Source organism: Apis mellifera, linkage group LG9, assembly GCF_003254395.2.
Source record: "Apis mellifera strain DH4 linkage group LG9, Amel_HAv3.1, whole genome shotgun sequence".
Lineage (NCBI taxonomy): Eukaryota > Metazoa > Arthropoda > Insecta > Hymenoptera > Apidae > Apis > Apis mellifera.
This window is the reverse complement of record NC_037646.1, coordinates 10127136-10140905: the sequence shown is the minus strand read 5'-3', so window position 1 is coordinate 10140905 and position 13770 is coordinate 10127136. Positions and strand designations below refer to the sequence as shown.

At 39.1% G+C, this 13770-nt stretch overlaps 4 protein-coding genes across 5 annotated transcripts; all 4 read right to left on the bottom strand.

Moving 5' to 3' along the window:
- Positions 1-10: 10 nt before the first annotated feature.
- On the bottom strand, positions 11-1834 carry LOC107964934. 2 transcript variants are annotated; one of them, XM_026442728.1, is made up of 3 exons: positions 1166-1834; positions 762-1047; positions 11-697 (listed from the first exon to the last, which is right to left on the bottom strand). In XM_026442728.1, exons 1-3 carry the CDS (start codon positions 1184-1186, stop codon positions 582-584), a joined length of 423 nt encoding a protein of 140 aa, XP_026298513.1. In that variant the 5' UTR covers positions 1187-1834; the 3' UTR covers positions 11-581. The 2 variants fall into 2 exon arrangements, with proteins under 2 accessions (XP_026298513.1, XP_016769345.2); XM_016913856.2 differs by having other exon boundaries at positions 762-1832.
- Positions 1835-2846: 1012 nt separating this feature from the next.
- Positions 2847-3876, bottom strand: LOC726031 (uncharacterized). Its single transcript, NM_001174139.1, has 2 exons — positions 3787-3876; positions 2847-3476 (listed from the first exon to the last, which is right to left on the bottom strand). The coding sequence occupies exons 1-2, from the start codon at positions 3799-3801 to the stop codon at positions 2847-2849; spliced, it is 645 nt and encodes a 214-aa protein (NP_001167610.1). The 5' UTR covers positions 3802-3876.
- An 861-nt stretch (positions 3877-4737) lies between these two features.
- On the bottom strand, positions 4738-6029 carry LOC726001 (mantle protein-like). The gene is made up of 3 exons (XM_001121782.5): positions 5937-6029; positions 5453-5734; positions 4738-5048 (listed from the first exon to the last, which is right to left on the bottom strand). The coding sequence occupies exons 1-3, from the start codon at positions 5949-5951 to the stop codon at positions 4908-4910; spliced, it is 438 nt and encodes a 145-aa protein (XP_001121782.1). The 5' UTR covers positions 5952-6029; the 3' UTR covers positions 4738-4907.
- A 1725-nt stretch (positions 6030-7754) lies between these two features.
- Positions 7755-8986, bottom strand: LOC102654246 (MAGE-like protein 2). The gene is made up of 4 exons (XM_006561882.3): positions 8875-8986; positions 8578-8704; positions 8332-8501; positions 7755-8236 (listed from the first exon to the last, which is right to left on the bottom strand). The coding sequence occupies exons 1-4, from the start codon at positions 8884-8886 to the stop codon at positions 8096-8098; spliced, it is 450 nt and encodes a 149-aa protein (XP_006561945.1). The 5' UTR covers positions 8887-8986; the 3' UTR covers positions 7755-8095.
- Positions 8987-13770: the final 4784 nt, after the last annotated feature.

Sequence of the window (13770 nt, the reverse complement as noted above, 5' to 3'; positions counted from 1 at the left end):
TTTTTTTTTCTTTTTTTTTTTTTTTACGGCCGGATAGAGTGAATTATGGAAAGCCAATTATGGCGCAAACCAACACCGGCCGCCTTTATTAGAGCCTTAGAGATAGAGCCTCGATCATGGAACGATCTTACAGATCGAGAAGGTACCCGTTTCGAGGATTCGTTCTTTTTTCTCTCCTCCGTCTCGAAACGGTACCGAATGGTCCAAAGTCGTAAAAAAAAAAAAAGAAAGAGAAAAAAGAAAATAAAAATAAAACAGCGTGAGCCAAAAAAAAAAAAAAAGAAAACAAAGCATTGTAAATATTAAAGTGTAAATGAGAAAATCGACGAGAAAGGGGAGCCTAGCGTTAATCATTATCACGTCGTTGTTTTCTTTCTTAATAATAACGTTATTTACACAAATTATTATATTAACTTATATTATAACGATATAACGTTCAATATATATTATATATATATTGAATTATAAAGGAGTAAAGAGAAGAGGAGAAATAAAGAGATTGCTAGCTCTACTCGATTGATTCGATTGCGATTCAATTTCTATTTCTTCGTTCAATTCTTCGTATAAAGAAAAGAATTTTATTACAATTGGTGATTATTATAATTGGGCGGATGGTTGAATCGTTCGTATCGATGGGGCGAGTCGATGTCTCGGCCCCTGAAGTCCCCATTGTTCACATGGATATCGTCGAACGGGACTGAAAACGAGGAAAAGTTTACTATATCGTTTGAAATAAATAGTTATCAACTTTTACTCGTTACCTGCCGCGAAAGGATGAAGGAAATTCGGTTGACCGTCGATCGGAATTCGATGATCGTAATAATCCTGTCCCACGCCTTCTTCTCTCCCCGTGTTCCCTCCGCCCGTATTCCCTTCTTGCGTTCTATAATTCCCGAAGAAAGGCGGCCCGATATGCTGGTCCCCTAGCAATTCGTTCGGATAATTGCGTGGCTGATAAACGTGTTGTTGGAAATTGGGAAAATACGGATGTTGAGGTATTCTCGGTATTCTCCTTGCTTGGCAAACGACAATCGTCGCAAGACACAACTGGAACCAAGTTTTACCAAGATAAATCCTTGTTTCGAAAGATCGAGAATTTTCTTTATGGGGAAAATTTTTGCGATATTGATGCAAAAACTTAATTCGAATAAATAACATCACTCACCAACAGACAATGAAACTTCATAACGAATGCCTCTGATGCCCGGCGAAAGAATTATTGAAAAGATCCCACTAGAGGATCTCCGCGCGAGCATACACGTTTTATACACGACATTGGCAAAGAATTTCGAAAACCGACGTTGACGTTGAGGAAACGGAAAGATTACCACCCTCGTATCCGTCATTTATCGCGCAACTATACGTTTCATTGCCGCCGACTTGCGCAATACGATTGCGGCGAATTGCGGTGAGGAAACGAGCGATTCATCGAAATAATCGGGAATCGAAAGCGAGACCGGCTCGTAATTAATTCCTTACATAGTCTTGGCCGCCGAACTGGCGCAATCCTGGTCGATGGAAGGCGAAGATATGCTGGAAATTCGTTGCCAGGCGTTCGAGACCGTCTCCCAGCTTTTCTCCCATGTACACAGGTATCTTTTTTCTTTGCATTTTTCTTTAAATCTAGCAACTTTTATATTGTCGGAGTACATTACGTCGAATCAAAAGTTAATCGCCGATCAATTTCATTTCTTGTAATATCGAGTCTACCAAACTTAGAAACTATACATCTTGTTGAGTAGATCACCTTGATGTCGTGGCGTAACTTTGCACGTTCACGTAATTGGAAACAGGGTGAAAAATATTCCATATATATATATATGGAAAAACCTGATGATTTTAAAAGTATCTCTCTCTCTCTCTCTCTCTTTTTCTCTCTATTTAACCTTTAACATGGATGATGAAATGGAGGCAGAAAAAAACGAGATTGCCCGCGAGCAACGAGCAGCAAAGTTTGCTTCTCGAGGTTGGAAAGGTTTGCCGGTGGAAAAGCGGCATCTCGAAATCGATGGAGTGGCCGAGAACACATTGTGTACACACGGCCAACGTAGGAGCAACGCCATTTCCGTTTGCCAGGAATAATATCGAGGGAAAGTTTCATCGAAAAATGAGTTTCCACGAGTTTCGGATTAAGATCTCTCTCTCTCTTTCTCTCTTTCTCGAGAGAAGCAATCTCGTTGTATCGACTCGTAATCCTCGTGTTGCAGAGAGAAAAAGAGAGAGATCATCTGTTATGAAATCCACGCGGATCAGCATTATTCCACGCGGCGCAAAGTTCTCGGGCGAAAAATCAGCCGGCCATCGAAACTTCTCCTTCGTAACTCTCCACAGAATGGTATAAGCTTTTAACGGAGTTTCAATCCTGCCGCTCATTGTTGCGACTACGAGAGCCAGGACAGAGTCCCCTTGGATATCGAGGAAGCGCCAACGATTGCGGAATCATTGCGAGGAAGAAAAGTTTTAAGAAGGGATATACGCACGGACAAGGGTACATTGAACACCCAGATTCAGACAGTTCCTTCGTTTCTTTATTGTATAATTTTTTCGTGGATTTCGCTAAATTATCGCTCGAACGTCGGTGGCGTCATTGCCCTCAAGGCTGCCGCTTCGACGTTTCGAGTTCCGTTCCGGCGAGAAGTTCTCCCCCGACCAAGGGATGAGGAAGAGAAGAATCCTCTCCCGTTCCTTCCCCCACCTTTTCTTCGAGACAATAACTAAACAATAACTAAACAAAAAAAAAAAAAAAAAAAAAAACAGTAGAAATAAGAAAAACGATCGAAGCGAGCATCGATCGGCGCGATTCAATTCAGCCGATGTTTCGTTCGAACATTCGTCAAATATCGTCCTTAGGGGCAGTACGGCTTTACGGCCGATTGGTAGACAGGCGGGGAATGGACGATCGGTTGGGCGAGCTTCACGTAATTGATCTGGGGTGCGGGCACTTGGACCACCTTCGGCTCGTGATACTGGATCGGATAGGAGGAGACGTGCGGTTTCTGGGCGATCACTTGGGTGATCGCCGGCAATTCGTACTTCTTCAGGTAAACCTTGGGCGCCTGGTACATGAGCTTCTGGTACATGGGCGCGTAGTAGACGGGCTTCTGGTAGATAGGCGCGTACGATATCATCGGTTTCTCGTGGTAGATCGGGTAAACCACTTTCGGCTGAGGGGCGATCGGTTTCACGATTACGGGGGCCGCCTTGACCACGGGCGGCACGATCACCGGGGGCGGTGACGGTTTCACGTAGGTGATGCTCGGCTTCGGGATGTACTGTAACGGGGCCTGCTGCACGTACGGTTTCACGTAAATTTGCGGTGGCGGTGAGTACGAGATCGGGTGAGCGTATGTCGGAGGGCAGGGGTTGTAGTACGACTCCCTTTTCATCGCCGCTTTGTCCTCCATCATGCCCTCCGCCATGTGCATGCTCACGCCCGTCTCCGAGCGAACGCTCGACAGCCATATCAGGCACGGGATCTAGAGAGACAAATACGTGAGAATTTAGAATTTTTAAGGACGAAGAAGGCTTCGAAGGTAAGTGTGATATGAAATTAATAAAAATCGATCGATGAAGATTCGAAAAGAAAATTAGGAATCCAATATAGAGATTTCTCTTTCTCTTCAGGAGGAGAATTTCAAGAATTATATTACATTATATATTTTGAAAACTTTGAATAGAACTATTTGATTCTCCGAATTTTTAAAAATTTCCCCACGAAACGATTCGAAAGAGAAAATCAATCATCCTCCTCCCTTCCCGTAATTTTCGATTCGTCCTCGAACTCACCAGTAATCTGAACATGATTTCGGATCCTCTGTTGGACGGATTGTTGCACGTTAGAACGTCGGTTCTAATGTCCCGGGCGAAACTAAAAGCGCGTCGTGCGTGTCCCTCGGTCTTATAAACTTTTGCTACCACTTAAACAGGGCACGTTTCTTGCCCGCCCGAGTCCAATGCGATACCCTTAAGCGGAGTAAAAAGCGGTCGTCGGTCGAGCCTATGATGCAAGCGGTTGGTATTTCCTGAATAAATTGTGCACCTCGGGCGGGCAGCCCTGTTATGTCGTCGTAGTTGGACACGCACGTTCGTCATTTACACACACCGCCACCGGTGTCGTATCGGCTCCATTGGCCGGCCTCCGTACGAACAAAACCGAAGGAGGCGACGGTGATTGGATCGCCCCGGGTGTCGCCTACGGGAAATTCGAGGGGGAAAAAATGAACGAAGAAAAAGGAAAAACGGTTGGAATTATTTTCTTAAACCAATTTATACGTGTCTCTCTTACCGATTTTCCATCCGATCGCCACTGAATCATGCCACGATTTATCCGCTATTAAGACCTATCTGGTGTTACGCGTACAACTGTCTGGTTCGATAGATCGACGATCTGGTGGATCGTTAATGAATATCATCGAAAGGGATTTTTATAAAAAGTGGGAACGGGAATAGAAATCTTTATGGCCAATTTTCACTTTCTCCTTGTCAGAAAAAATTTTGGTAGAAAATACTTCTTCTTTGGTATTTTAGATGGAAAATTGATGTGATTTAACAGTTTAGTATCGCGTGTTAATTGATGGAGAACAATTAATGAAGAAGGATATAGTTCTGAATTATTTCATCGGAATCTAAATTTTTACATTTTCGTCGAGTTGATTAAGAGATATGAGAGGAAAAAGATGGACATTGCTCATTCCTTCATGATGATAAATCAAAGATAAGGGAACAATATACATTATGTATATATATAAACAAAAACAATTTATTTCGTAAACAACGTAACAATAGATTGACTATATAACAACAACGGTCTATATACAAGTGTCATAATGCCGAGAAACTGGAATGTTTCTGTCTTCGGTTATATTTGGCTAGTAGTTCGATTGCTTTGGAAGAAATGGATACAAAAATCAGTGCTTCCAGCCTCCTTTGCTTTGGTGATGGAACACGTGTTTGTAGACAGGTACGTGAACTGGATACGGTTTCGGGATGGGCACAGGAAAGTGCTTTTCCACCGTCACCGGATATGGCTTCTCGACAACGTACGGCACCTGTGCGACATCGATGTCAATTATCGTTTAAATCGTAGTATTTATACACACCAGAGCATCAAAGTGAGAGTAATTTAACGCTAAATTATATACGGGGATTAAATTATATCTATCGTCCCTCGATATTATCGAATTTCGTCGTGTTATCAAATAATTCAATTTCCGTTTCAATATTATCCAACGTTTACCGGTTCATTTATCGTTTACCCGTAATTTTCATTTTTCTTTTTCGCATTCTTGAAATAGGTAAAAATCAAAAATTTTTTAGAAAGAAGAGATTTGTTATCGCGTGATTTGTTTTTTCAAACGGATATTCAATAATTTTTTTTCCTTTTCTTTTTTTATTAATATTTAACAACGTTAAAAATTTAAAATGGAAAAATTCCATTCCGTTTCGACCGTACCTTCTTCTCCACCACATAAGGCTCAGGCTTCTCCACTGGTATTTCGACGTGTTTCACGACTTCTATCGGCACTGGATGAGGTACTGGCACCTCGACTTGATACGGTTGTGGAATGGGTACCTTAATTTGCTGAGGAATGGGGACTGGAACTGGATGTGGAATAGGTATGGCGTATTTTTTGTAAACTGGAATTTCCACGGGCTTGGAGATTTCGTGGTATGTCGAGCTGCCATGATCCTCTTCGTAAGAAGCGTATACCAATGTAATTAGCCCGGCGAATATCTATAATGATATAATCGACGATATCACTCGTTAATTCGATAATAATGATCCATAAGTCGTGAGTTGGGGAAAAATTATCGACGATATGATCCGATCTCGATTAATTTTTAAGGGGATCGTGATAATTCTTTCTTTTTTTTTTTTTTTTTTTTAACATCGATGTGGAAAAATGGAAAGCGAGAAATCGGCGATCGAAACTTACTATAATAGCTCTCATGGTCCCCGCACCTTTATCCACGCTAAAACTGAAATTCTGAGCGTGCAACAACTCGCAGTGTTAACTCGCCACGATCACTTTGATGCTTTCAAAGTCACGGCCAAGTGCTTATATACCAACGTCACTTTCTCCCTTCTCTTCATTACTCGTTGTAGTCATTTCCACACGTACAGGATCGCTTCACGATTGTCTGCGAAGATATACTACATCTGCCTATGATCGAGTCTCCGACCATTTCTTCCTCCCAAGTTATTCAATTTTTTCTTTCTTTTTCTTTTTCTTTTCTTTCTTTCTTTCTTTTTTTTTTCTTCCTTATTACACGGTAAACAAGCTACTTTCTCGAATCGAACAATGCATTTTCGCATATCATTTTCTTTAATTATCTGATCTGAAAATTTGGTCGATCGAGTTGGATTTCGTTCATTCATTTATCAGGCAGTGACACGAAAGATGTGTCTAAGAAATTTATGATATTATACCGCGAGTAGTTTTCCACCGAATACCGAACCACTTTCGATTTTCACCATTTACGGCAAGAATGGAATTATTATTATTCGCGAACAAAAAATAAATGGTCAATGGTGAGATAGGAAGTATCTTATTTCTTCCTCGATTTTCTCGGGGATATTGAGTAATTAGACGCGTTTAATTTTATTTCTATCAGTTAGTTACAAGGATAGAGAAGTAAATAGAGTTTTAATTATGCCCAAGCGTGACTACCTTTCTAGTAGACAATCGAGAATCGAGCTGGTAGTCAATCGAGATCACAACACGGCTCTGTCGTGGTCTAATTCGCATATTTAACAATTTGTCAATTAATGTCGGCCGCCGTGAGATCGATATCCAACACGCGATCCAACGAAGAATTAGCCTTTAATTACAATTTCTATACGAAGAATGTGTATTGCGTGGGAGGATACTTTTCATTTCTTTTTTCTTCTTTTTCAATTATCTGCACGCATTGTGCGAATTTTAAAGAAAACGAAATTTCCCTGATCCCCTATATATATAACCTCTTAACGAACATAATAACAGAAAACGTGTACGTTCCAATAAATACAAATCATTTTTATCCGACTTTTATTTCCGTTCATGCGTTACAATAGCGTTGATAAAGGCTTTGAATTATAGATACGATTTATAATATACACGAACTCGATCTAGATGGCGCACCGATCGTATAACATACACAATCCTTCAAATCGCGCATCGATCATCTCGTTGCAACAAAACTTGGAACTTTCGAATGGAACAGAAACTTTTCCTCTCCTTCCAACGTATATATTTTTCCAAAGAGAAACAAGAAAATCACTCGATTCAAGAATGGAATGCCGGAGATGTTCATTTTTATTTTTTTTTTCTTTTTTAACAAAGACGGGAGACGAGGGCGTAGACCCACGAGGGGGTGTGGTCATGGGAGAGAGAGGTCGCTTGAAAGATTAGAATTGTACACGATACTCTCGGCTAGCGGAACAGTGAAAGTATATCTCGGAGTAAAAGTGGTTTTGCCACGGCGCGAGTTGTAGGAACGCGCCTGTTGTCGGGCTCATTATGGGCGAATCAAGATCGCGCCAGGATTCCTGAGAGCGTTTCTAGTAGATTCGTAACACCGGATGACGAGAAGGAACGAATCTTACGCGTTTCCTTCTTGCGTGTGGAACAACAGGAAGAGAACGGTAGATCGTTCTTCCGGTATTTCGTCCGTCGCTGCACTTTTCAACAGCAAACTGGTTCGATTATTATTCGATCAAGGGACAAAGTGTGGCAATTGTGTTCACTTTTTCTTTTTTCCTTTTTCTTTTTTTTTTTTTCAATACGATTTATTAACAAGTGTACATTTCGGTGAAGAAACAAAAAGGGAGAGGAAAAACTTAACAAGTGTATAAAAGTAGTAACAAAATAGTATCTGTAAATAACTTATAAATATAACACGTTCGCATTTTTTCTTCTCTCTTCTTCGATTTTTCGAGATTCTCTCTTTACGAAAGAAGAAAAAAAAAGAAAAGAAAAAAAACGATCGAGAAACGACGAATGGATTTTCGTTGAAATTAAGCAAGTTTGGATTTCAGGTGGAAAGAAACTCTCTTGTAAAACGATCACTCCGTGGAAGAAACAATCCCCGGGCGGGTAATAGGAGGATCACCTTAGTGCCATCCTTTGCCTTTTGAAGTGTAATGGAATACGTGCTTATAAACTGGCACGTGAACTGGATACGGCTTGGCGACCGGAATGGGAAATTTCTTTTCGACGTAAACTGGATACGGCTTCTCCACCACAAAAGGTACCTGGGAAAAATCGACGAAATTACACGTTACAACGATACACGATTTAGTTATTAATTTTCTTCTCTCTCTTTAATCCCTTTTTCTTTCTTACTCACGTGCTTCTCAACGATAACAGGTTCCGGCTTCTCGATCGGCACCTCGACGTGCTTCACGACCTCGACTGGGTAAGGGTGAGGAATTTCGACGGGGACCTTTTGAGGTTGGGGAATAGGAATTTCGATCTTCTGCGGGATCTCGACCGGCACGGGATGAGGAATCGGGATCGCTGTAATATCGCACGACAGTCGTTTAACTCTTTTTAAATGTCAATACCTCTCCCCTTTTTGTTTCCCAATATTTACCGTATTTTTTGTATATAGGAATTTCCACAGGTTTAGTTTTCTCCTCGTAGGTGGAGCTTCCGTGATCCTCGTCGATGTATCCAGCAGAAACGATTCCGGACGCCAGGGCGAGGGCGAGGAAGGCGATCTGCGAACATTATAATTCTTTTTTCTCTCTGCTATTCTTTTTTTTTTTTTCTTCAATTCATTCAAATCTCGCGTAAACGAATTTTCTCGAAGTTAATTCTCATCGTGTCGAGTTCAGAGGAGCATCGTTTATACAGATTTAAGAAAAGAACGTCGTCACATAAATCTTACGATATGATTCATAGTCGGTTGGTCGTATTCCAACGAAGGGTGGATATATTGTGTTTTAAGCACAAAACGTCTTGAGTGTCTACTCCGGAATAGAATATCCCGAGCTTATATAGTAACATCGATTCCACCACCTTTCACTCGATTCCGTCCAGCTAGAGTCCCGACCCTTTCCAGGATATATCGGCACACCGGTGCCACCATCGATCCAAACTCTACTACACCTAGCGCGCGTACCATGAATATGGGAAAGGTTTCATTTTCCATTGACCGCTCTCCGTCCACCGGAGTTAACCGGAAGACGAAATTACGTGTATTTACGGGGCCGAGTGGGAAGTGTAAGTTATCTCGCTCGGGTAATACTTTCTTTTCGATGGATCACATTCGATGTATCGGATCGTTTTTTTCGAGACTCGGAAGATATTCCTCGATTCATTGATGCGACATTGTCTAAAATGTTCTCTCTTCTTAATAAGAATAATAACAACAACAATTTAATAACTTGGAGAAGACATTATAAAAAAAAGGGACGAATCTAAAGGAAAATCGTACTTTAAATAATAATCAGAAGAGAGATTCGAAAGATATTAATGCGACATTCTTAAAATGTTCTCTCTTCTTAATAAGAATAATAACAACAATTTAACTTGGAGATTATGCTTGTGAGCGAATATCAGAAAAAAACTAATTTAAAAAAAAAGATTTGAACGAATGTAAAGGAAAATCGTACTATTTTAAATAATAATCAGAATGGAAATCGGAAGATATTCTTCGTCGATTCATTGATTGATGCGATTCATTTTCTTAAAATGTTCTTTCTTCTTAATAAGAATAATAACAACAACAATTTAATAATTTGGAGAAGAGATTATACTTGTAAACAAGTCTCAAAAAAGAAAAATAATAAAAAAAAAAGGAACGAATCTAAAGGAAAATCGACGTTCCTAAAATGTTCTCTCTTCTTAATAAGAATAATAACAACAATTTAATAACTTGGAGAAGAGATTATGCTTGTGAGCTAGTCTCAGAAAAAATAAAAAAAAAAAGAACGAACTTAAAGAAAAATCGTATTTTAAATAATAATCAGAATTGGAAATCAGAAGAGAGACTCGAAAGATATTAATGCGACATTCTTAAAATGTTCTCTCTTCTTAATAAGAATAATAACAACAATTTAACTTGGAGATTATGCTTGTGAGCGAATATCAGAAAAAAACTAATTTAAAAAAAAAGATTTGAACGAATGTAAAGGAAAATCGTACTATTTTAAATAATAATCAGAATTGGAAATCAGAAGAGAGACTCGGAAGATATTCCTCGTCGATTCATTGATTAATGCGATGTTCTTAAAATGTTCTCTCTTTTTAATAAGAATAATAACAACAATTTAACTTGCAGAAGAAATTATGCTTGTGAGCGAGTCTCAGAAAAAATAAAAAAAAAAGAAACGAATCTAAAGGAAAATCGTTATTCGTTACTATTTTAAATAATAATCAGAATTGGAAATCAGAAGAGAGACTCGAGGAAGATATTCCTCCTCGATTCATTGATTAATGCGACATTCTTAAAATGTTCTCTCTTTTTAATAAAAATAATAACAACAATTTAATAACTTGGAGAAGAGGTTATGCTTGTGAGCGAGTCTTAGAAAAAATTAAAAAAAAGTAACGAATCTAAAGGAAAATCGATGTTCCTAAAATGTTCTCTCTTCTTAATAAGAATAATAACAACAATTTAATAACTTGGAGAAGAAGTTATGCTTGTGAACGAGTCTAGAAAAAAAAATTAAAAAAAAAAGGAACGAATCTAAAGGAAAATCGTACTATTTTAAATAATAATCAGAATTGGAAATCAGAAAACGAAGCACACCGCGTGGAAGAATCTTTTTCGACTATTTGCGGTGGGTGCAATGGTCGGTAAAGCGGAAGATCAAACGTGACTTCGGATGCAACCGCAAATTCACCGGAAACGAAATGCGGCGAACAAAAATCGTCAGTCTGGGGATATTTCCGTCTGGATTCGACGAGGAATTCGAGAGGAACGGGATGGCCGTATTTAGAAAACGGTTCGAAAGGATCGAATCGATGAACCTCGCCGCGCATAAATTATCACACGTCGTTCCACGCATGGTTGGAATCTGGCAAGGTTGGTCGAGATGCCTGATGAAGGCCGATTCGATTTCTTCGATTTGTTCGCCTGATCGATCGGTCATGCTCGTTTCCGTTCTGCGAATCTATGATATAAAGCGGAAGTGAAGGTGTACCGGCGTAAAGAGGCTCAAAGCGGATCAAAGTTTTCGGGTCGACGAAATGAAAGTCCAAACGCGTTCGCCGTGTGAAAGGACTGTCGATGAAAAGAGAGAAAAAAAAAAAAAAAAGAAGAAAAAGAAGAATCGATCTGATACGCCGATCGTTGCTCCAATGTAAAAATTGTGATTTTTTTTTATGGCAAAGAAGAGATACGTGTCGAGAAAAAAAAAAGTATGCTTATCTTTCTCTCCGATCTACATTCTACCTTCTATCCAAAAGTGAGAGGGTAAGTTCGAAGAATACTTTCAACAATCGAATTAATCGTGAAGAAGAAATGTGGCGAATGGAAAAAAAAAAAAGAAAGGAAAGAGATATTCTTAATTCGTGTTTTCAATTTATAGTGTAAGAGATGTACGATGAAGAGGAGAGAAAAAATGTTTCTAACTTCTATCTTCCCTATTTTCGATCGCGAAATATAAATTAATCGAAAATGTTCTAGAGACAAGGATGGATCTCTAACTTAAATGTATCTGTCACGGCACAAATTCAATGTAAACACGAATATGAATATGTATTACAATATCTCTTGATGAGAAACAAGGGTACTGATGAGCTATCATTTTCATCGTGGAAAGTTTCGGTCTCAGTTTCGGTTAAATTTCCGAGAGTATACTGTTTCCAGTTACTGTTCAAATTTCCGTTATCCCGTCGCACGGCGCAGGGACAACGTTTACGCCAAATCTAGTGCTTACAATTTACGCTCCTCTTATTTCACTTAATTTAGTTTTAAACGAGATTAATCACGAAAACGAAAGCGATCCGATCGGTCTTTTAACTCTTCTTTAACTGTTTGATTTATTTGACTATTTATCAGAAAGCTTGGACGGCTATTATTAAGCGGCACTTAATCTCTCTCTCTAATGGGATGCACGCGATGCACGCCATCTTGGATGGAATAAATTACACACTTCCCCATACTTAAACGGAACAACGAAGAAATCAATGTTTTATTCGTTCGATGTTTAAAGTTCAACAACGCCCACGATCTCTTTTGTTCCTGATTTGGAAAAGGAAAAATAAAAAATAGAGACAAAATTCGATCGAAGCGAATTCTCCTTTACGAAGAAGCGAAAGTGACTCTTTCGATCGTTTTTTATTATCATTTGCCTATTAAAACTCGAAGAGAAATTGTGCGAGTGTCAAACTATTAAAAAATGCAAATCGACGCACGGCAAGATTGCCGTTTACCGCCATGGAAGAAAGCTCGTATGCTCAATCCATTTTTCTTTTTTATCTTCAAGCGAGTGTTCGTTAAATAGTAATGTAAAGATAAATGATCGATCGGTCTTAAGAGAAGGAATAACTAAACTCTCCTCTAAAATTTTTCAATAAGTTTCAATAACGATATCTAATAACGATTATTATTCTTCGATTATCAAAATTATTCGCCACAATTTACCAGCACAGATTTTTATAATTTTATAATTCTTTAGACGTTGTTCGTCGAAAAAAAAAAAGATTATTTGCATTCGCGTCGCGAACAAGATTTTTCAAAGGGGAAGGATCTTGCTGGATTCCAATCCAATCTGCGTTCTAGATTAAAAAAATGTCAGAAACATTTGTGTAACGTTTAATACGGTTACAAAGGAAACGGTTCCTTCTTTCTTCAACGGGGAGAAAAACCTTCAACGGAGGAGATTGCCTTGCCACGCTTTAAATTTTACTTTCGCCGGAAAACTTTTTCCCGTAACAAAACTTCTTTCTTTCACTTCTTTCTTTCTTGATTCCTGCACACATGCCAGAAAGATGTTGTTCAACGAATGCTCGTTACATCGTTGGAAAAGGAGCAGGGGGAGAAGGATGGTCGAGAGAGGCATGCGAAAGGAATTGTGAGAGGAAGTTCTGAACGGGTAATTAAGCAACGTTTCTTTTTTTTTCTTCTTCTTCTTTTTTTTCTTTTTTTTCAGGATAATTTAATCGATTATCACGAGCGGATAACGAGAGCGCGGTAATGAAGTGGGAAAACATGGTCGGAAGTATCGGAAGAATGTCGTTTGTTAACGTTATTAATTAAAATTTCCCGCCAACAATTATCCTCGATCCTTTATTTATCTTCCAACTTTTCTATAATAATGTATATAAAGTTTGATTAATTTTTTATTTCTCTCTCTCAAGCAAGAAATAATACGTTGATAATGATATCATTATCAATGCTCGAATCTCTTACATGGATGTTTTACCAAACAAAACTTGCCACCCTTGCCACGACTTCGTAATTGCCAAGATCAACGAAACGGCACATCACTTTTACGCCACACTTTCGCACACTCTCCTTCCGCGAACTTTTCTTCATTTCCGGCCTTTTTTTTTCCTTTTTTTTTTCCATCACGCTTCTATGCTAATGCAATCTTCTCTTCAGACAGAGAAAGGAGACTCACTCCGTCGTAACTCTTCCGTAAGTTTCCTTTTTTTATTTCAATTTTATCGATAATCCTTTCGCCGTTTCGTTCGATGTTCGAAATTGTAGGAAGACGGAAAGAGAGAGAAAAAGAGAGAGAAAGAGAGAGAGAGAGAGAGAGAAGAGTGAAAGTCGACTTTGAACTTGCTTTTTCATTTTTCGACATTATTCGATTATCTGGAGAATAAGAAT

Coding starts and splice junctions, on each gene's coding strand:
- LOC107964934 (XM_016913856.2), bottom strand. CDS start 1,158: ATGTTATTTATTCGAATTAAGTTTTTGCATCAATATCGCAAAAATTTT. Junction 698..761: donor CCTTCATCCTTTCGCGGCAG/GTAACGAGTAAA, acceptor CCTCGTTTTCAG/TCCCGTTCGACGATATCCAT.
- LOC726001 (XM_001121782.5), bottom strand. Junction 5,049..5,452: donor CTTATGTGGTGGAGAAGAAG/GTACGGTCGAAA, acceptor GATGTCGCACAG/GTGCCGTACGTTGTCGAGAA.
- LOC102654246 (XM_006561882.3), bottom strand. Junction 8,502..8,577: donor TCCTATATACAAAAAATACG/GTAAATATTGGG, acceptor GCGATATTACAG/CGATCCCGATTCCTCATCCC. Junction 8,237..8,331: donor CTGTTATCGTTGAGAAGCAC/GTGAGTAAGAAA, acceptor GATTTTTCCCAG/GTACCTTTTGTGGTGGAGAA.